The sequence below is a fragment of the Serinus canaria genome, chromosome 3 (genome assembly GCF_022539315.1).
Source record: "Serinus canaria isolate serCan28SL12 chromosome 3, serCan2020, whole genome shotgun sequence".
In the NCBI taxonomy this organism is placed as follows: Eukaryota; Metazoa; Chordata; class Aves; order Passeriformes; family Fringillidae; genus Serinus; species Serinus canaria.
This window is the reverse complement of record NC_066316.1, coordinates 44431211-44454182: the sequence shown is the minus strand read 5'-3', so window position 1 is coordinate 44454182 and position 22972 is coordinate 44431211. Positions and strand designations below refer to the sequence as shown.

The 22972-nt window shown below is 38.2% G+C and overlaps 1 protein-coding gene across 1 annotated transcript in view; it reads left to right on the top strand.

Annotated features, from left to right (window-relative positions):
- NID1 (nidogen 1) overlaps positions 1 to 22585 on the top strand; it is a 43300-nt gene extending 20715 nt beyond the window's left edge. The window contains exons 12-20 of the mRNA XM_009092911.4: positions 426 to 548; positions 8206 to 8430; positions 9038 to 9210; positions 11195 to 11321; positions 15182 to 15353; positions 16131 to 16288; positions 17579 to 17702; positions 18923 to 19035; positions 20518 to 22585. Coding sequence (XP_009091159.3) covers positions 426 to 548; positions 8206 to 8430; positions 9038 to 9210; positions 11195 to 11321; positions 15182 to 15353; positions 16131 to 16288; positions 17579 to 17702; positions 18923 to 19035; positions 20518 to 20639 — 1337 coding nt within the window. The 3' untranslated portion in view covers positions 20640 to 22585. The remainder of the gene's footprint in view (positions 1 to 425; positions 549 to 8205; positions 8431 to 9037; positions 9211 to 11194; positions 11322 to 15181; positions 15354 to 16130; positions 16289 to 17578; positions 17703 to 18922; positions 19036 to 20517) is intronic.
- The last annotated feature ends 387 nt before the right edge of the window (positions 22586 to 22972 follow it).

Here is a 22972-nt window from a genome sequence, read left to right as displayed (position 1 = left end):
TCTGTTTCATGTCAGTCTGAGTGCAGTGGGGTAGCTTTACCTAATTACATGTTGGAAACATGGTTAGCCAAATCCTACTTCTCTTGCTATGTTAAAGTTATTTCTTCTGGAAATATGGACATGCATGTCTAAAATACTGTGAGAGTTAATAATGTCTGTTACCCTTTGGAGAATAGGAGAATCCTGGGATTTGCTGAGACAGACAACCTAAAACACAGGCATGCTTCCCCTTCCCCTTCTTCAGCCCCTTTTTTTAATCTCCCTTGCATTTCTGTACTAGAAGTATTTCCAAAGAACTGTCTGTATGTCTAATCAGATACCCCAGAATAGGAGCCTGAAAATGTGACAGGTTTGTACTTTATTTCATCACTCTGATTTGTCCATCAGAACGAGCAGTCACCTGAGATTGATCTTTTCTTTTACAGATGTAGATGAATGTCAACAGGGCCACTGTCATCCAGATGCTTTCTGCTACAACACTCCTGGGTCCTTCAGTTGCCACTGCAAGGCAGGTTATCGTGGGGATGGTTTCCGGTGTGTGTTAGGAGGTAAAATTCTATAGTTCTTGAAAGTTGGACCAGAAATATAATTTGGGATTTGGAGGATATATATCTTAATTTGGTTTCCTTCTGAAACACAGTGCCTACTTTCACATTGCTGTCTTTATTCTTCTCAAGTCTTTCAAGTTTAGGAGTTTACCAAGCTTGTGTCAAAACTGTATCTTGACTGCTATGACTTTTTTGTTATGTTCTGTTCAGTGTCCCATTTTATGTTTTGTTTATTCTATCCCCAACAGTTTTCAGCCCTAGGCTGATACTGTCTTTTGAAGTTGCCTGTGTAAAAGTTTGACTGTGGGGGTGATTTGGTTTGCATACTCAGTAATCACTTACCATAAAATATCTGGAATTGTTGGCAATGCAAATGAATGCAATATTTACAGGAGAAAAGTGAAAAATGAGACCAAAGTCACGAGGCTCTTGCCTGCAGTAAGATCTAGATGCCTACAAGCCACATACCTGTGGTCTAGAAAGAGTACAGTTTCCAGCTGGCACTTACTTGTTTCTTGTATTTATCCAGACTCTCTATTTAGGAGGAAGTTCTTTACCTTCACACTTCTGTTTCTCCATTGTACTGTGAGGCTTGAAGTATAAAACTCATCTTGAAGGTGTGTGGAAAAAAAAAAAGAAAGAGGAGGGAACATTGGAGCACAAAGTGGTGTTGTTATTTTACTTGAATTCAAAAGCATGGCAAACCTATGGGACAGCACTGAGGTTTTGTAGATGGTGAATCTTTCAGCCAGGAAATAAACCCTAACTTCTCAGTATATTCAAACCAAATTCTTCTTCCTTTAAGATTCTTGCTGGTGGGCATTTCTTAACAGACTGAAACTCAAACTGTGCAGTCAAGAGTAACACGAATATCCTAGAGCCAGAAGGAAAGAAATGTATTGGGTGTCTTGGTTGGGTTGTTTTGTTATTTTTTAATAGTGGACATGCTTGCTTCAAAGTGCTTGTCTGTGTGGCATGATATTACTACCTGAGACTTAATATTTTTATTTTGCCTCTATATTCCTAAATTCTGAATTTCTGATTTTTTTCCCCTGCAACTGGATGCTCAGCTTTTGAAACCAAAAGGCAAATGATTGTAGAGAGGAGAGAAAAAAACATCACAAAGCTGATTCTAGTTTTTGATCATATTTACATGACACTTCACCATGTGCACAGTAACATGTTATGTGAAATCACCCAGTGTTTGTAGATTTTTATATCACAGGTAAATTTCAGGAAGATTTCAAGTGTTTAATTCTGAGGCATAGCTTTCACCACTTCGTCCATCTTTTAATATAATATTTCATGTGTGATTACCCATGGGTATTTTCATTTTAGTGCTAGATGAATGAGGAACTAACTGGTGTTTGTGACCTGTGTCAAAATATTTAGCTAACTATCCAGCTGATAACAAATTTCTCGTAGAGGAGAAACTTGATGTGAAGCAAATGAAACCTTAAATCTTCCAATTTTTCAGGCAGAGATGTAGAGGCAAAAACATTGCTTTCATGTCTGCCACATGCCCTTTGTAGATGAAACAGGTGGTTTGGTAGACTGATATTTGCAATCAACCAATTAACTATATTTGAGTGTATATATGATTTACTTAAGTAGAGGGTTGTTTTGTTATTCTTAACACCTTTCCTTATGTAGAAGTTAGTGTGTTTACTCAACTCCTAAGTGCATGGTATTGTTTTGTAGTTACTTTATTTCCTACTTATCCTGTACACTTTTTCACATTCTCTGCTTAACACAATTGTCTTAAGTAGGGGTTGTTCCGTGTCACAATTTTAATAGCAGTAACAAAATATTTTTAAGAGTTTTGTATCTACTGTTTTAGTGGGTGGAGTTCTGCCAGGCTTTGTTAGTCTTCATATATGCCTCACTGATATTCCTTTTAATACGGTTTTGTATTACCAGTAGAAGACAGGCTTTTAGAAACACAGTATCAATTATCTCTGCTCATTAAATGTTCTGAGCAGTGAAAAAAAATTCTGAGTAGATAAGAAGTCTCACTTTTGCTCAATTGTGACTGAAGTACAAAGTATTTGTATTGCTGAGCTGGTCTGCAGCAATGGCAATGTTTACAACTTAGCGACTGCTCCCTTCTTAGAGTTAATAGAACAATAGCTGCCCTTGGAGTGTCGTCTGTTGCTAAAGTTTTAGTGCTTCTAGAATGGATAGATCCATCAGTTAATCATTGCCAGGGACAGAAATAAACCATACTTTCTGAAGCCTCACAGAAGTAGTTCAGTTTACTCTAGCATTCGAGTTGCTTCAGAGTGGAGATGGCAGAGGAGGCTGTATTGTATTCAGCTGTAATTAGAGACCCTTTCTCCCACTTTTTACACACTAAGGTTTTGAGGTTTTGATCTAATAAGCCTCAGTGTAGTAACTGAAGTTTTTCCTGGTTGTTAATAGCATGGAAAGTTTCATTCATCCTAATACTCAGTTCTTTTTGCTGTTCTCTGTTCCAACCCATGAGTACAATTACTTGCTTGTTTGGTGTCTTTATTATTGTATAAAACCCACTGTTAAGCCTCAATGGCAACTCTTGAAACAAGAAAAATGGATTTGAGTCACAGACATGGGAATGTCTGTAGGAGTGAACCAGCAGGTTAATGAAAGAGTTAATGATGCTGGAATGTCCTGCTGCTCCCAGCTATTAAGGAAGTCTGTACTTCATTATTTCCTCACGCTTCATTTTTCCATTTCAAAAAAACCAGATGTCTGAGTGTTTCTACCCCTGCAGACCCCAGACACTGTTTACTAAACAGAAACAAGCCTGGATTCTTGGAACTAGGAACTGTTAAGAGCTGTTGTCTGATCATCTGTGTGCAACTGGTTTCACTTGAGAAACACACTTACCAGGACAAAACTGTAAGTGAGGAATTACAAAGGAAAATGAAGGGACAAAGGGAAGCTTTTCCATTCAGGTTTTTTCTTTTAATTTTTTTTTTCTCCAGCATCTGAGGACAGCAATTAAAAATGTCAATATAAATCTTTGAATAAGTCCATACATCTCAGTTTCTCATCCTTTTATTCAGCTTCCATCTTTTTTTAAGAGAAGCCCATAAATAATTTTCTACATGGCTGCTACAAGAGCAATCCTCTACGGCTAAAAAATTCCTTGAATATTTGTATATGGCTTTAATTTGGGTTTTTTTCAATTCTGTTTCTTTCTTCACATATGTGAGAAATGTGTACGTGTATGTTTTTCATCTCATCTTTCCACATGCATGCTACTTCCATTTTCATTTTTACAAATTCCATAGTCTATTTCAGTGACTTTTAGATTCCAGATTTTTTCTGGTAATTCATTAATCAACTGAAAAAAAATGTTTAATACTCATCAAATACAAATTGATTCTTCTGAAGAAGGGTCATTTAGCTGAAGTTCAGGATGCACCATTCCATATATCTAGTCTGACTTGTACTGTGTTCCACAGGACACAAATCCTTCATTGCACCTTAATTCTCTGTTCTGCTCTACAGCCTCCGTCTTAGAAGCATTTTTCTGTACACTCATTCAATTTCTCACTGTTCTTTTGAACTGTGGTTGCCAGATCTGCATGCAATAGTTCTTTAATCACCTCTCCAGACTAATACTCTTCTCTATGCCTGTATATTCCCTGTGTATATGCTGAATTATTTTTTATACCCTCTCACAATCCTTACACCACCAAGCTGTGATCTGCTGATAGCTTTTTTGGGTTGTAATTTCAAAGATTAATCTATGTTTAGAGGCTTGTCTACACAGTTTATTCCAAGAAGCATAACTCTAATTTACATCCTGTCCGTATTATGTGGCCTGTTTCATGTCCACAGATGATGCAACCTATGGTTGTGTATCTTCCTCTGGAATCCAAATGATGGAATTAAATTTCTTAATAGGGAAATTTACAAGCAATACTACAGCAATATGGAAAATTACCAAAGATCCCACTAGTTCATGACTCTTGGCTTCTGACTCAGATGATTTCTTTCAGTTGTAATTATTTTCCAAATTAGGTGCTTTGTTTCCAAAATGATACAGTCCTGTTGGCATAAATAGTGTGCCATAGGAAAACACAAAGCTATTAGGTCAGTGTATTACCTTCAGCAGTCAAGCATCAACTGCAGCAAAACACAGTGAGGATGGGCTTTTACTTAATTTTACAGCAAATGCTGATTGATAATGCTTAAATGCATGCACGGAAAAATACTGTAACATATCCTGCTGTTAATGAAAAACTGATGTCCCCCCTGCTTTTTGTCATCACCAACGATTACCTATGTCCTGCTTTTACTGGTTGTTTCATCTCTGGCAGAATGAACTAGTCCTTGTGTAACCATTTTTATCATCATTGACATGATTGTTTGCATTGCCTTTCAAATGTGGGTTTCAAGAATGGTAAGAACCTCCTGAAAATCAGGGCTAGTTATCCCTGTAGATGGAGCTTAGGAACAGGTGTGGCTTGTTTTCCATTTGCTACAATCAGGTGCAGTAGTAGATGTAGCAGCACCATAATACCAGGTAGGTGTTATTTGCTCTTGGCACTACCAGTTGTATTTAATGGACTTTTCCTTCATGCCAATCATGAGATCAGAGAACTCTCCTAATCCTAATTGTTCTGTGTCTTTGAAGAGTCTTGACTGGATGCAATACTACAGTACTTATGTTAAAGGCAGGCTCACTAAGAAACAACGTTTAGGCTGCTCTAGTGAAGGAAATTTACTGGGGCTTTTAGGTTTGTGTCTGGATGCCAGCTTAAGAAGTAGCCCTGGTGCTACCTAAATATGTGCCCTTTCTTGTTACTGATTTTGTCTAGCTTGTGCTGTTAGCTCATCAAGGCAGGAAATGTGCTTTATTTGTCATGTCAATCTCATCTTTCAAACTCTGTCATAGCTAGGCTAATTTCAGAGAATTAATTAATGCTATTTAAAACTTGCAAAATCAGAGCATCTTCTCCTAACCTCACTGACTAAAAGGTATGGCAGTATAATCAGTGTAAGCAGACTGTTTATCCCAATCCACTGTCATCTGTATCCAATATCATTGTGCCTTCATTGTTGCATAGGCTACAGCACTGGACTGGGTTTCAACTCACATTTCTTTAGGTGCCTCTAAACTGTAAGTCTAGTAATCCTGGCCATGATCCAGGGATAAGAAGAAAAAAATGGAGAATGGATTCCAAATGCTTGGTTGAGCTATCCTTTAATTTAGTCACTTGTTTGATTTAAAAGTTTTAATACTGGTTAAATTGTTATTAGGGAGTAAAAACAAAATGTTGAAAGACGGGTTAAAATTATTGACTCAGCATAGATGAACATGGTAACCCTGGCTTTATTTCTTTTCAGAATGTCTGTTTGACGTAGTTTACTTATTGTACTTGATACTTTTAATGAAGTGATCACTAGTATAAGGGATTTTTCTTGAGCAAAAAAGTTGTAAAATACACATTTATTCCTAAAAGTGAGTGACAATAGAGTATTTGCAAATATTTTTATGTAAGTAAAAATTCAGCATTGATTGGTTTTTTTAGAAAGAACCAACCTTATGCTCTGTCTTCTAGAAATTCAATACTAATTTTGAAAATTATTTTGTTTGACAAGTGTCTTGACTTTAGTGTTGTTAAGTGCATAAGCAGGCCATTTGTGAGAGTGGTCCTGATCACTGCAAGATAAGTTCTCTTAAAAAATACAATCAGAATTCCTGAGTAAAATCTGCAGATATTAATGTGAACATTGTCTTGAAATTAGAACTGATTTCAAGTTGCTGACAACCCTAATATATTTTATGTGTAACCACTGGGTCCTACCTGGGAGTGTATACACTCTCCTTTCCATAATTTACATAGAATATTGAGTAAAAAATTGTAACCTGTTGCTATATACCCTATTTTATGGGTTTCTGATGCGAAGAAGAAAAGTAACAGTTTCTATCTTTTTTTTAATATTCTACTGAGGAGGAGTTAATAGTGTTTCTCATAGCTGATAGGAATGAAATTATGATTTTTGTTTTTCTGCACTGGACAAAAATGTGCATAGGGGCTAGTTTACCAATACTCGGTGTTCCCCCTGCTTTCTCCCATGAGCAGTGCCTATAATGAGAGTTTAGAATAGAAAACCTGTGGCAAAACTATCTGTTTACTGGAATCAACATTTCTTTTACCTTCATGCTGCATAGGACACTGAAAACATGAAAACAAAATCAGAGACAGATAATGGAAGCTTTCCCACAGGGCCTGGTTTTGTAGGTTGATTCAAGGCTCTCCACCACCCACATTAAAACCGATGCCAAATATTGCAGTTGTTTAGTGAGCTGTTCTCCAGTCATTTATATTTCTCTAATTACGTCCAGGTGCATGAAACTTGTCCAAAGCTTTTGCTTGCATAACTAGTTTAAATATCAATAAAAATCTCCCTTCTTTTTTACAGAACAGAGATTTACACCACAACAGTCTGTGGATGCATGGGATTAGCTTTTTGCTCAGCTGGGGTCAGTCTAGTCTGAGCCACATAAAACTAATCCTGTCCTAATCCTGGCAGTGTAAAAACAAGTAAAGGAGTAAATGGAATTGTAGTGTTAAAGACTCTTCAGCAGACAATTTGTGCTAAGTATTTCTAAATGTCTATAGAAATCATTGACAGGGAAAGGATACTCTCCCAAAATTACGTCTTTCTCTCCCAGGGATCTAAAGTGTGTTAGTAAAACCAAGCCAGATTTCTTTGTCTGGAGAAGGAAATATATTCTTTTTATTGTATTCTTTTAATTTCATTATGTTCTTTGGCTTCTAGAAGATATATTGATCCAGATGACTTTCCCTACTGCATGATAGATAATATAGTAAGAAAGTATAAATTTTAGTTCAGACTATTTTGTAAAATTGAAACATAAAGAGCCAGAATGTTTGGCTCCCTGAATGTCCTTATCTGACATCTGAAAAGTTTCTCTCCTTTGTAGTCTCTGCAGTAATATATATGCATGTGATGTAGCCAATGTTCATGGTATGTTTCTCTATGCTTCACCAGGGAGTGGACAACCTGTCCCTGCAATTTCTTTCTTAGATCCAGAAGAATCAAATGACAGCTCAAACTTCATAACCAAACTTAAAAACCTAATATAAATCATAGCAATAAATTGCTTCACCTCCTAAGATCTGTAGAGAATTTGGCATCTGCCTCATGTTGTGGTTTTCTCTTGTGGCTTTGAAGGGAATCTCAACTTCTAGCATTACAAAAAACCTTCAGCCCCTGTAGGGTCTGTCTAATGAGTCACATTTTAGGGCCCATGGATGATTGCCAGTGAGTAGACTTCGGGGTCAAAAGTCAGACAGAATGTTCTTGCTCATCTGCTTCAAGGAGAACAACCATGTTTTCCAGCTTCTGTTTATGACCCTTCAATGAAGGGAGATGCAGGGGACCTGTTTGTTCTCTTTTAAACTAGGCAGTGAAAGATAAAATAAAGCAAATGTGTCACACCTGCATAGGGCAGACTGGTTGAAGCTGTTCTGAAGTCACATGCCTTCGGTTTGTAACAGTGTCATGTTCCACTAGAGGTAAGAAATCTTGTGTATAGGTGGTCAGCACATTCTAACTGTAAATGGACTGTAGTTATTAGCTAAAACAGAAATATTCACTGGGGTTTGTTTTGTTCTCTTGTTTGTTTCCACAGAAGTAGAAAAGACCAAATGCCAGCATGAACGGGAAGTAGCTCTTGGCAGTGGAGGTGCTTTCTTCCCAAGGGATGTAAGAGTTGGTCACTTCATTCCCCAGTGTGATGAGCATGGGAATTACCTACCCACTCAGTGCCATGCTGGCAGTGGATATTGCTGGTGTGTGGATAGGGATGGAAATGAGATTGATGGCACCAGAAGCGGTCCAGGGGTTCGACCACCATGTAAGTGGCTGAAGCAATTGTTTCTTGAGGGTGTCTCTCCTTCTGAGTACTGTCTCCCAAATGTGGGACTTAGTCCTTCCCTGAGATACAGCACTGACTTGGAGCAATGCAGATTTCTGATGTCCCATTGTGGTATGTCTCATGCCCTTCAGTGACCCCAGCACACACTTTTCCTTCAGCCAGGGCATCTGGACAGCTGTGTTAAGCTTCTGAATAAGAAGGTTTTCTAGCTGCTTCTTTGCCTTGAAACCGTGAGAGGCCCAGATAGTCTCTGCCCTCTGGGAGCTGTAACGGCTGACTTGCCTCAGGAAATGAAGGATGTTCCTTCCTACGTCTTCCTCACTTCAACTGCAAAATAAGATTTGAAGCAAAGAGCAATTACAGAGGCAAACACGAAAAGACTTATTATGTCAATTGCTCCTTCTCTTTCAGCCAAGGGGAAAATTTCAGAAGCTTTCTGCATCTGATTATAGTTATTAATGTCTGCTTATAGGGCTGTTTCCTTCTTGGAAGTCTGGCTGTAATTGTGTCTCTGCAAATAATAAGGAACCTTGTTGTGCTGTACAAGCTAATTTTTTGCCCATCTGTTTCCTTCTCTGTTAACAAGGTCTGAGCACAGCTGCCCCCCCTGTTGTTGTTGGGCCCTCTGTTAGACCAGACACGGTACCTCTGCCGCCAGGAACGCACTTGCTTTTTGCCCAAAGTGGTAAAATTGAACATGTTCCACTAGAGGGAAACAATATGAAGAAAAATGGTGCAAAAGCACTCTTGCATATTCCAGTAAGTAATTTACTATACTAAGTCCATATTTTTTAGAAGATTTCCTGGCAAAGATGAAAGCTACTGTTTGTCTGCATACCTCAATAATATAAGTTGAAAACACAATTTTTACTCTTCATTAAAATTTCAATATCCCACCAATTTGATATTGAAAATTCCTGATCGGACTAGTCAAAAATCTTAAACCTAAGGTGTTGAAAAAAATAATTTCCTTTTGAAGAATGGCTCACAATAGATCACAAGACAAAAATCTAATCTCACATGCCTCCAACAGCACATGCCTTCATATAAACTACTGTCTATTCACACTTCTATTGACTTTCTGACTCTGGTATAAAAGTTCAGGAGACCTACAATATCAGTAGATAGAGAGGCTCCTTTTTCCATTCCTACTCCCTCAAAGTTTTTTCTTAAGTCTTAATCAATTCCCATTTTTTTTCAGTCTGTTGTCTCCACTTCTTGGCTACACATATATTTTTCTTTCTTCTTTTTTTTTTGCTTCTTTCCCCATGTGTAAGCCCAGTGGGTGGTAGATCTTTTTCCCATGCTTGTTACTACCATTTTGAGAATCTTTTTCCCTAGAAAATGAATTCCTGATGCTGAGAACCTCTCTTTTCCACCACCTGTGTCACATGCAAGCCCTTTTCACTGGCAGTTTCATCCCATTCATTTGTTTTGCCCAAGGCCTAGTTTTTTTTTTTCATTCCAGTGTTGTTTTATTTATAATAGATGGCAATATCAAGTAGCATGCTGATCTCTTTTTTTTTCCCCTTATATATTATACTGAGTAGTTAGTAAATCAAATACTGGCTAAATTCCCCAGATTCACTTCATTAAATAGTACCATAAATTGCTGTGATGTAAGGTCAAAATCAAGGTTTTGTCCCTAATGTAAAGTTCTGCTGCAACAACATTAAAAAAAATTGAAAAGCAGTATAAAAAATGGGGTAATAAGGCTGAAGGTGACATGATTCTGCATACTTGTCACTCAGTCTCATTATTTACTTGATCTAACTTAATTACTTAGAAGTATCTTGAGGAAAGAACTTCCAAGAGATAAGATGCAATTCTTTCTTGAAACTTTTAATTGAAAGGAAACTTTAGGTCTCTGCTAGCATTGTTGATTTTGTTTTGTCTGTGTTGTGTATTTGCAGTGGTACGAGAGGTGTTTATACCGTTTTGCAACCCACAGAATTAGTGTGCAGTCCATCTGTTTTAATTCATGGCTATGGAACATCTTTCTAAGAAGCTGTGTTGCAAAAGCAGCAACAGTGACAGACTTGGGAATCCGTGTGCAATTGTTGCTTTACCCTGATAGTCCCTTTGATTTGCCTGGGGGAGGGAGTTTAAACTCTAAACTCAAACTCTACTCCTAACTTCTTTCTGCCTGAAAAATTGCATATAAATGTTTCTTGCTACTGAGAATATTGTTTCCACCACAATGATTTATGTAGTACTTGTTTAAGCTAACTTTTATTTTAAACCCTTACTTTACTAGAACTTCTTAGAGTCAAATGGTGCTACGTAGGAAGCATAGCTATAATGCATGACTTGGATGTCAGTGCAAACCAGATTTGATGGAAGTCATTATTCCCCCTTGAAGGGAAAGAATGAGAGGAAAAAGGTACATGAAGAGGTGACACAGTAAAATGTCAATGTGAACTTTTTTTAGGTGGGTATGCGGGTGAAGCTGTAGAAGTCAGACAAACTTTTCAGTGTATCTCCAATGCTACTTTGAAATAATGGTGAATGATGTCTGTTAGTTAAAAGGGACTTTGAACTGGAAGTATTTTTCTAAGATATTTGACAATGTAACCCAATAATTTGCTTGGCCTCTCCTCCCCATTTCCCACCTTTCCTCAAGAATTTTGTTTCTTCAGGCTTGAGACTTAAAAGCAGAAGTTAATGATGAGTAACTGATAAGTTACCTGATGAGTAACTGTTGTTTATCCTAAGCTGATCTAACTTGCCTGTTGTCCAACAGGACAAAGTTGTTATTGGAGTTGCTTTTGACTGCGTGGACAAGATGGTTTATTGGACAGACATCAGTGGCCCTTCGATCAGCAGGGCCAGCCTGCACGGTGGGGAGCCAACAACCTTAATCAAAACAGGTAACAGCAGAAAATTCTTTCTCTAGGAACGGTATTCGACTTGAATTTAGTAATATGTACTTGTAGGTGTTGCCTGAGCTAAGAGTTGTGGTTATTCATTAATATGGAATGCCATTGGAAGGTGTCTGATTTTTGTTCTGGCAAGCAAGGTAGGTGCTGGATAGCTGAGATTTTGTGACGTGTAGTATTTTTTTTCTCTCCGGAACTTTACCCGTTAGCTGCCTGCTCTGCTGAGAAAGGACTGGTGAACATGGAGGCCAAAGAGACCTCCTGCTCTCTCTTTCTTGGCTTGGGAATCAAACAGTTGAAGAGCTGTTAGAAACCATTTCAGCTGTGGTTTTCCCATGCCTGCTACTCAAGTTAGCATAGAAAGTGAGTAAAGCCACTTTGTTTGGTTGTTACCCTTTGTGGTTGTTCAAGGATTTGAGAATTAGATTAGAGGGTATTGTGGAGTTAGTGCTTATCCAGTTTTTATCTTGTTCTTGCATTCTTTCCTTCAGGACTGCTGCTCACTGCAGTCCATGTTCATTTTCATTAGAAGGGTTAAGTGCAAGCCCATGCATCTTGGATGTTAAACCCTGTTATTGAGTGGAAAGGGCTTAAGGGGAAGGACAGGTTTAGAGAACAAAGTTGGGTGGCTGGGGGAGGTGTCATTAAAAAAACAAGCAACAGCAAAAGTAGCTGGAGGCACATTTTAAATACTAGTGTCCTCAAGATCCTAGAACACCTATGAAGTCAAGGTACTGGAAGAGGTCACCTTTGCTTTGAATTCTTTGCAGACATTGTTAAAAACTTATTAAATTATTTTAGAAAAATGATCAGCCAGTTATAAAACTCTGCAATAAATTTGGTTAAATTTTCTTTGGATGTGTAGAGAATCACTGCCTAGACTTTGTGCTTTGGAATAGTCAGTTTGTGAGACTCCATTCAGGCTCTTAGGGACAGCAGATAGATGGGGGTGGCTTGGATCCTAGCATTGTCCCAGGAAGGAAAAAGGGAGAGCTTAAGGCCATCTCTAACCATTCCAGCAGTTATGTAGCTTCATATTTCTATACCACTTGATTGCTGAGGTATTTTGTATTTCTTCCATCCCAACATATTTAATATGAAAGGGACTCTTGCCTGCAGTGCAATCCTGTGCTTGCCTGTGCAACTTAGAAACTCTGCAGGGAAAAGATTTTTGCTTTAGTGATTTTTTTTTTTCATAATCTGCACTTTTAAAAATGAGGAAAATTACTATTGCTAAAAACTCTATATGGATATGAATGTCTTTCTAATGAGAGTGTGTGTAGGCATTAAAATTCTTGCAATGTGTAAAATGTTGGAAAATTATTTGTGAAGGCTTTCAGCTAAATTTGATTGATTATTTAAGGTAATTCAAGATGTTTCAATGCCACATGGAAACCTCATGAGTTTTATCTGCTTTCTCATGAATTCTGTTGCTCTGTTGGTTGCATAGGACCTGGATGCTTTTCCTGAAAAGACTGGGAGGAACGTTGCACTTTAGCTTTTTTTATGTTAATGGACATTTCAATAAGGATTCAGATCAAAATAATATTGAATATTCAACATTCCAAGGTGTATCTTCTATGCGGGTCAAAACTGAAACTTTCAAATTTCATGAAATAGGAAAATGCCTCTTCCTCAGAAGACTTATGAGAATTTTTTTGTTTTGTTTTGATCTTTGCCTTCTTCCTCCTGTGTGCTCCAGCTGCTTTCTTCAATTCATGTGTATTTCTGTGGAATGTACTACATTTTTTGTTGGTTTTTTATAAAGCTCTTGTGATCCAAGTAGTGCTGCTTTGCAGAAACACTGTTTAATTGTGGAGCCCCATCCAGTTCTCCTTTATCCCTGCAGCTGTGGAGGCTTTCTCAGCTCTGCAGCTGTGGCAGCAGGTTAGGAAGCAGAGCTTTCCTCTGCAGTAATTGCTTAAAGTCTTATCAGCTGTGTGTGTCTGTACAAACCTGCCCTCAGGGACAGAGACTGTGACTGTATCAGACTTGATGACAATATAGCAGGAACATATTTGTGTCTCTAGAAAGACTGGTGATAAAATGAAGCTTTTAAATATTCCCTTACCCCTCCCTCCATGGGGGATAGTTTTTTCTGGCTCATTATCAACCACACAGAAGAGACATTTACTCTAGGACTTCTCTAAATCTCCTACATATAGCTGACATAAGGAAATTGAAACAAGGAAACTAGTCAAGGAGCAGGGGCTCCTGGGAATCAGTGAATGCAAAACTTTTGCCTGCTACTGCTTTCTGTTTCCTAAAAGAGACTGGGAGCTCCTCCATTACCATTTAGTCAGTAATTTTCTGATTCCAGACACTGGGGACTGTTGCCACCGTCACCTCAAAATGAAGCCACCCTCAGCAGACTCTGCCATTAGCAAGGAAAGAAGTAGGAACATTTGAGGGTCTGAAGTATATGTGAGGTGGTTTCTTGCAGCTGACAGGTTTAGCTCCCCAGAAGCACTTAGAGAAATAAAAGCCATCAATGTGAAGTCAGTATAACTGAGTCAAAGAGCCCAAGAGCCCTCAGGAGGAGTCAAGAAATGCCTGATTAAAATTTTCTTTCTTGCCCATCACCCCTCTCCTCTGGCCATGAGCTGTGAGTCAGAAACAATAAGATACATCTTGTTTGTTCCTTTCCACCTCTTCAGCAATTAATATAAACTTAAAATGTCATGTGTACAGATAAAGTGCAATCCACTTGAGTGGGAGAGCAGAGGATGCTTGAACTATTGTGCAACTGTTAGTCACAGCAACATGACAGTAGCAAAGTTAGAGAGCCCTCTGTTCCGATGTTCTGGGCCAAGTGCCTTTACTCCAGAAAGGTTTCTTGTGTCACATAATGTTTGTTTAATGGCTGTCAGTGAATATATCTAAGAATTAAAAGAAGGCTAATGGGCTACATTCCATTCAGTATGTGGATCAGCATTTGAAAGGTGCTTTTTTTTCAGCAGCTGGCTGGTATAAAGGGTCACTTTGCCTCTTTTGGTGAATGACCATGTAAAATTATTTCCTTTTTTTGGAACTGAAATTGAATGAAAATAGACTTTTTTTTTTTTTTTTTTAACTTGTACTTTGGCTTCCTTAAGTTCCTCACAGCCTGCCTGCTCTTTTTCAATGGAACCTTGGAAAAAACAGAGCAGTTTCTCATAGTGGCTGAATTAAGCTTTATAATTTTTTTCTGTATCCTGCATCCAAGTTAGAAATTACTGATGCTAGAGCAGTAAGGTCATTATCTGCTATTTCCTGTTGCTTTTGGAACAGCTAACTGTCCAAGAAAAACTGTGCTCATACTGTGCTAAAATGTGTTCCAAAAAGAATAGTTCTGCAAAAACAAAGAACTGGATCTAGATTGCATCAGTTAGTTAATGTCATTGTCTCTAGTGTTTAGGGTTTGATTTGTTTAATTGTTGCATCATTTAGCATAAATTCAGTTGTCATAGGGGTACTGTATATGCTGGCACTAAAGAAAGAGAAATATTAAGGGTTATAAAATCCATTTTATGGCCTTCTAAGTATGGTAGAATAACACTTTAACATAAGCTGTTCCTTTCACTGTTATAAACACTATGTTTGCCCCTCCAAGTACAATTTCTTTGTGTGGCGAGTTTGTTCTGCATGGAACTTTTCATTTTATGTCTTTATGAGAGTTTTGAGTATTTAAACTTTCAGGTAGAATGCATGTTCCTCTTCCAGTTGATATAAAGTAGCTTTTGTTGGACAACAGCCAGAACACTGAAGAAAACTTATCTCTTTAAAGGTTATCCTTATGCAGCATTGAGGCTGACAGAGTATATTGGGAATAAATATAATGCCTGGGAATGTTTTTCTCTGTTCTCCTGCAGACTTGGGAAGCCCTGAAGGGATAGCTGTAGATCATCTAGGTCGCAACATCTTCTGGACTGACTCTCAACTGGATAGAATAGAAGTGGCCAGGCTGGACGGGCGCCAGCGTCGCATCCTTTTTGACACTGGTTTGGTGAACCCCAGAGCAATTGTTGTGGATCCTGTGAGAGGGTATGGATGTGTTGTCAAGAAATGTGTGCAAGGCTTGATTTTATTTGTCTGGTTATTTAATGACCTGTATTCCATGCAGGACCCCAGTGATGGAGTAAGGCTCTGGGTTCAGGTCAAGCATCACGGCCTTCCATCTTATAGTAAATTGTGTGTGTGTTAAGGAGTAACAACAAAGGTGCCATTGAGGGGCCATGCATGTTCTCAGGCACAGAATGTACATCCAAGGGAAAAAAATCCTACCATTAAAAAATGGCTATTAATAGTAAAACATCAGAGAGATAATGGCCTTCTCTGGGGATCTCTGCTGAGAATAAACTACTCTGATTCCATTGTGTGTTGCTTACTTGGCACACTGAAAAGAAAAATATTCTTTCAAATGTGTCCCAAATGTATGCCAAATACTCTTGCTTTAGCCTGAGCAGACATGATGGGAAGTGAGATGAAGAACTTGAAATGTAGATGTACATTTTGAACAGCCCTTAGAACTGCTGCAATATAGGTCTTTTTGGCTGGCATTTTGATCATAAGCTAAACAATGGAAGGGAAAGCATTTCTTCCTGTGTCTGTGCTTGCTCCTTTTGTTTTTAATGGAAGTATATTTGCTACACTTTTACTACACTTTTCAGACTTCTATATCAAAGTGCAATATGGCCCTTCTTATATATTTATATGATTTAGGGGCTGTGTGTTACTTATGTGTTCTTAGTACTTTCTTAATTACAACAATCTTTTGAGATAAGTCCCTGTCTTTACTCTAGCCTTTTTCTTCTTCCTAAGAAACTTGTACTGGACTGACTGGAACAGAGAAGCTCCTAAAATTGAGACTTCATACATGGATGGCACAAACAGAAGAATTCTTGTGAAAGATGATCTAGGGTTACCAAATGGACTGACATTTGATCCTTATTCCTCAATGCTGTGCTGGGTAGATGCAGGTAAAGGAGGGCTAAAATATTTTTTCGTAATAGTAGTAGTGTAAGTATGTCCAATCCTGAAATTATGCACAGCCATAGCTTCTGGCTTTAATGATTTATTCATTGCTGTTCACATGAGACTGTGTGCAAGCTGAAGGATTTCAATTCTGATCACAGGAACGCAACTCATTTATGTTTATGTGTCTTGTGTGTGGCTATTTTTTTAGGTAGTGCTTAGGGCTTTTTAGAAGTTCTTAGTTTAAGACTAGAGAACACCACAGATTTATCTAATCTGCCTTACAGAATGTCATCCTGGCACTATTGTTTTAAGGCCTGTAACCTGAGGCCAAGTCTGGCTTATATTTGACTGAAGCAAGTCTTGAAAAAACAATGCACACAAAAGATCAAGGGATCAAAGTTCTGCCACAAACCCATTGTTAGTTTTGTGACAGTGAGTAGGGGGGAAGTGTGCTTTTAATTGTCATTTAATTTTTATCTTTTGGGATCTTGCTGGCTTTCACCCTGTAGACTCTGGTAGGGATGTCTTCCTGCAAAGGTGCTTTTACACTTCAGGTCACCTTTAAATTTTTGATAAACTAAAATGGCCAGGCTCTCTTTTTCACTGTATAACACTTTCTCCAACCTTCAGTTTTCTGCTATCTCTGGTTACTTTCTCTCTCTTCCAGTCTCATTCTCACATTTGCATCTTTTCCTTTTTTGTCTAATTCTGAAACACATTACTTAGGAAAAACCTAGAGGTGTTTACATTCATTAGCAGTGTCCCAGCCTGCACTGGCTTTGCAGCTAGACCTTTTTGCACTCTATTTGCATCTATGAGTTAGATGTTCTTCCTGCAGTTTCACCTTCATGTCCCAACCCAACAACTATTTCAGGAACATGCTCACCAAACAAACTTTGCAAAAATGTCTTCCAGAGGAGGTGGAACCAGTTTGTTGCTGAAGGATCCCTCCAGAATGGAGGAGGCCTTCTGTCAGCTTCCACACCAACCCGAGGATTCTGGAATCCATAGCAGGAATCTCAGCTTGTGAGCATTGGCCATGGCTGCATGGGACATGTGTGTTTCTTTAACTTCAGTGGTGTGCTGAGCAGCATTAGCACTGGAGTATTTATCTGTTCAGTTTTTGGTACATGCACACATGTAACACGGAGGAAGGCTTTGACTAAGCAGCACACTGAAAGTTTTCCAGGACTTTCCACCCTGTTCATGCTTGCATATTTGTGCTTGTCTTTCATCCCTGATGAGAGCTCTCTTGTTTCAATTCAAAGGCTTAATTGTTTCACTACATACAGGTACCAAGAGGCTGGAATGCATGAACCCTAATCAGCTTGGTAGACGAAAGATTGTTGAAGGGATTCAGTATCCTTTTGGTATTACAAGCTATGGGAAGAATTTATACTATACGGACTGGAGAAGGTACGTTATCTGCTAAAGAAATTTTGGAGTACTTTTATTTTTTTTTTTTTCTCCCTGGTAGAAACTGAAGTATATACCGCATTTCTCATGCCTGACCTCTCACACATTCCTGTTTTGTTGCTTCCCTGGCAATAGCTGATGCAGGGTGGAGTGGATATGTAGAGTTGACCTATTGATGCTGCCAGTTAACTGAGTTTTCACTTTTTAACATAGTGATTTGTCCTTGAAGAAAATGCTTTTAACACTGAACATTCTTGGGAAAGGAGTGGGCAGTAACTTGTTTCTGTTACAGCAGCTGCATTGTAGAGGTCAGACATTTCATCACTCTCAGCTTTCTATGCCCTTTATTATATGAATGTTCAATCACAAATAAGGGAAAAAAATGTTCACTGTCTTGATGACACTTTCTTTATTGCAAATGCTCTAAAATGTTGCCATATAAACAAGACTTAGAGGTTTAACTTCTGGAAAAAAATCCAATCCCTGAATTTTAAAATAAATTTTTTTACTTGATATAAATGGTTTTATGGGCTCTATCAGCAAACTTACCCAAATGCCTCTATCAATTGCAGAAGCAGTAGATATTACTGTGGGAGAATTTTCTAGTTAGAAACAACATCTGGGAAGTGCTATTCTAGAACAGGCTTGAGGAACAGCATGCTGCAGGTCTGTCACTTGACTGCCCTTTTATACATAGGAAGGAAGGATGGCTTATGACTAGCCATATTCCTTCTGGAGATCAGGCTCCACATAATTTTCCAGAATTGTTATGCTTAATAGCTGCAATGTCAGCTATACCACAATACTTGTCAGAGGAGCAAAATGTGAAAAGTGTGCCAAAACTACTAACACATGCATCCCTCCTGTAGAGGGACACTGTTTTGTACTGGAAATACCTTCAAAATTATTAAGGTGTCTCCCTGATAAATTTCTGCCCAGAGTGAAGATCATAACATGCTAGGTTTGTTCAGGAAAGGTGATGTCTTGGCGAATTTTACTTCTGGTATCTTTTCCTAATTGTAAAAAAGAAGCAACTTCAAATTTTTCTCCACTTTTGGTTTTGGTTTGGTTTGGTTTGGTTTGGTTTGGTTTGGTTTTTTTTGACTGGTTAGTTGTGTTTTTTGTTATTTTTGGGGGGACTTTTTTTTTTGTGTTGTTTTGTTTTCCCCTACACTTCTGCCTTCATCTCACTTCTGTATATTTTCTTCCTCATGTGGCAGGGATGCTGTTGTAGCAGTGGATCGCACTATTTCATTAGAAAATGATAACTTCCAGCCTCACAAGCGCTCACGGCTCTACGGAATCACCACAGCCTTTGCTCAGTGCCCAGGAGGTAATCCAGATGATTCTTGAGTTTTTACAGCTGTGTAACACTTTACTGCATAAATGAACTTAGTAGCAGCTCCTATTTTATAAGCTGCAAACCGATTCAGGTAGTGAAGATTTAGGTTAGTGCTTAGATTTCTGTTTAGTAACAAATTAAAAGCACCCTAGTTCCTTTTCCATAAAAGCAGTTGTTGTAGTTCCCACGTGAAACCAGAACTGGAGGGGGAGAAGGGGCCTGTTCTACCCTTTGTGAAAGGATGTGAATGATTAAGATGGGCATCTGACCTAGCAAAATGCTAATGTATCATCTTCTAAATTGAATGCTATATTCATGGCTAGGGCCTCATTCACTTATTAAGTTTAAACTACAGAAATATTATGGTCTTCCAGATGTCCTTAATAAGATCCAGTTTTTTTCAAAATGGAATGTTCAGAAAACAGCAGGTGGTAGAATGGCTGGACTGAGCTGGCCCTTCTGCTCTGTTGAATGTGAAGTTTTCCAGATATGCTATTGAAAGGAGGAAGAGAGGAAGCTGATATCCTTGAAATATAACTTGGTTTTTGTGAAGCAGCATCACTGTGCAGTTATGCTGTTCTTAGCAAATCACAGGAGAAGCATTTGCTGTTTTTTATAACTATATGGCTGGAATTATAGGAGTTGTGCTATATTTACTTTGGGATTAAAAAAATCCTTAGGATAGTTTCTCTTCAAATTACTCAATATATGAAATAAAAAACAATTTACTGGAGGTTTTGGCTCAGAATTTAAAAATACATACAAATGTCATAATTAAGAAATCAGTTTTATTGTTATTCCTGATTAATTCACTGATCCATTTCGGTAGGGTGTATAAAATTTGACAATATTGTGTGCTCTGAGTATATGCTTATTCCTATAATATTCAGAATCTTGGTGTAATTTCTTTCCTATGTCTTATGTCTGTTTCAAGTGGTTTTCTGGATGGATGCCTTTCCTCTCTGATCCACTGCTTCTGACTCTGGCTTCTCTTTCATTTCACTCTTTAATGTTAACACTTTCCCAACCACCCAATTAATTTGTGTTTATTTTCAAGGATCATTCCTCTGTCTTTGTACGATTGGTATCTGAGGATGATGTTCTGTAGCATTTTGGACTTTGTCCCCACGTTGCATTTCTCTATTTACTCACTCACTTCTTTTCATTCTAATAACTGTGACCACGTGGCCAGTTTATGCAGGGCATTTTAGGAACAGCCCACTTGATTCATGCTGCCTCTTTCACTCTGATATCTTGATCTTTCTTTCATGTCAATGTCAAGTTGACACAAGGGATACGGTGACTCTTATCTCCCCAAAGCATAGTTTTCTTCCACTCCTAATCTCATTATGGCTTGTTTCCCTAGTGTAGCCATAAATCTTAATGTCTCTTGAGCATGTCTGTTTCAGATTTTATTGTGGGTGTGCATTTGTTTTTCTCTAAGGATTTGCATCTCTGTTTTTTTTTTTCCAGGACATAACTACTGTACAGTGAATAATGGTGGTTGTACTCACCTCTGCTTGGCTACCCCAGGAGGCCGTACTTGCCGCTGCCCTGACAACACAGTTGGAGTAGATTGTATAGAAAGAAACTGAGCATTAAAATAAGCTTTAGAGCAGCAGATACCTTTTGGAAATGTGCTGTAAACAATTCACTCCTATCGACACAATCAGGCCCTAAAGATAAGTGCTCCATGTTGCTAACAGCAAGCCACTATGCACATATGCAGACACACACACACACACACACACACGCAGAGGCTGTTTTTGTAGCAGTTAAGTAAGACAGAGCTGCCCAGGTTGGATCCAAATTCACCTTATTCCTTGTGAAATTATCTCTTTACTTTTAAAGGTAAATGTGGAGGCCTTATTTGCATCTGCCCCAGACAAGGAGGATGTGTCTCTTGGCAAAATTGAAGTAACAAAACACAGAACAGAGTAACGAGAATGGAACTACTCAAATCCTGAGACTGAATTGTACCTTGGAGTGAGCAGCTGCAGTTTTCTGCAGAAGTGGTATGGTTAGCCCATCATATAACCTGGGCTTATCTCTAGCTGAGAAATATTCAGGGGGTCCCCAGGCTGAACAGATGAGGGGCAATACCCAGTAATAGCACATATTTACTGCTCCACCATGTTCCGTCTCACTACCAATCCTTCCACTTCAAAAACTTGAATATCAACTTTTGACTTCTGTACTACAGAAGTATTTTATGCATGTGTTGTAAGGATTATAATTGTCACCCTGGCTCATGTGAACCTTTTCTACAGCACATGATTTGTTATAGATAATCAACACTGTTTAGTGGATATATTTGAAGTTTTTGTTAGGTTTTAAGAGATTTATCTTTCTTCTATTTGAGGTGGATTCCTGAGTAGTTCCCTTAAATCCACTAAACAAAATTTAGATATTTTGAACAATTGCTGATAGGTCATCAAAGAATGGATGATGATACATTGGGAGGCAAGTGGTTTTAAAGAGATAGTGACATTTGTTTTCTGAGGGGTTTTAAAATAGTATTTCTGTGTTTGATCCTATAAACCTCAAAGTGGTCTCTGAATTCTATCTTAGCAATCTTTCTTCTTTAGCAAACCATGCTGTGTCTTTTTATAGACCATAAGAAACCATGGCAGTCAAAATCTGATTTTTCAGAAAGTTCACCTGGTTTGGTGCTTAAAAGAAAAAAAATGCTGATGCCCCATTTATGTGCCAGTGTTCAGGAACAGCAAAAACTGTGTTCTGAAAATCAAAGTGAAGTTGATGTTTTCATCATCACCAGTAAGTTTGGAGAGGGAAAATCTAAATGCACACTTATGTCAAATTAGCAGAATAAATCTGGAAGTGAAGTTTGGTTTCCCCACTGTGTGTTGGGAAGGAAGCTTGCCTGCAAACCAACCTGTGGCAGAGCAGAACAGGGCTTGTGAGGCTCCTGCCAGAGCCCATTTCACTGTGTGTCATGATCAGAGCAGTAAGCTAACATCCCCATTTCCTCACTCCCTCTTCAGACACAATGGTGACAGTTTTAAACAGAGCCAATTCTGAGTCTTAAGCGTGACATCTTCCTCTTTACTTGTATATTTATCATAAAATAACAAAACATATAAACATTTTAAAGATCTTTTTGTATAACTTTTTATAACTCTTAATTCATTCTATTCATACACTTAATCAGGTATGTCTTACTGTAAATATCAAAATTTGTTGAATTGAAGGTGCTTGATAACTCTTTCTCCAGAAGTATTCACATACCTGGTGAAATATTAAAGTTTACACTCTGTACAGGTATCTACAGTACAGTCAATAAAAATGGTTGGTTTTTATTTTCTATAAAAAATAATGTCATGCTTGCAGAAGGAAGTGATATGTGGTGTCTCAAATATATTTTCTTGTTGTGTTCTGGGTTTTAGCTAACTCATATCTAGTGATGGTACTTCTCTTCCAAGATGCAGCATCACAGGGAGAAAAACTGCTGTTGGGGCTTTGTATTCTGGAAGCAGTAGGATACTTCAAGACAAATACATATGAGAGTGCTTGAAGAACAGAGGGCCTTCAAATCAGGTTGTTTTGGCTAAATCTTTTTGCTGGTTGTAAATTCTTGTTAACCTTTGTCAAGTAAGCATAATTCAGTTATCCCCTACTTCAGACTTTTAACAGTGAAAATATGGAACAAGGACAAGAATAAAAAGGGGTAGAATTTATCCCTATGCTCAAATGGTACTGGGTTTCCGGGTGATAGGGTGCTTTTCAAGGAGAATACTACTGGGATCCAAAGGGTGGCATTTGGAGTTACAGCAGGAGATTGATGGTGATCTGTTCTGGGGACTGCACATGGAATTGGACTGTATGTATTGGTTTATGTTTTTTTAAATTTATGTTCTTGCATTATGATGGTGTTAACTTCCTAAACACTGGTCAGTTAATTCTATGC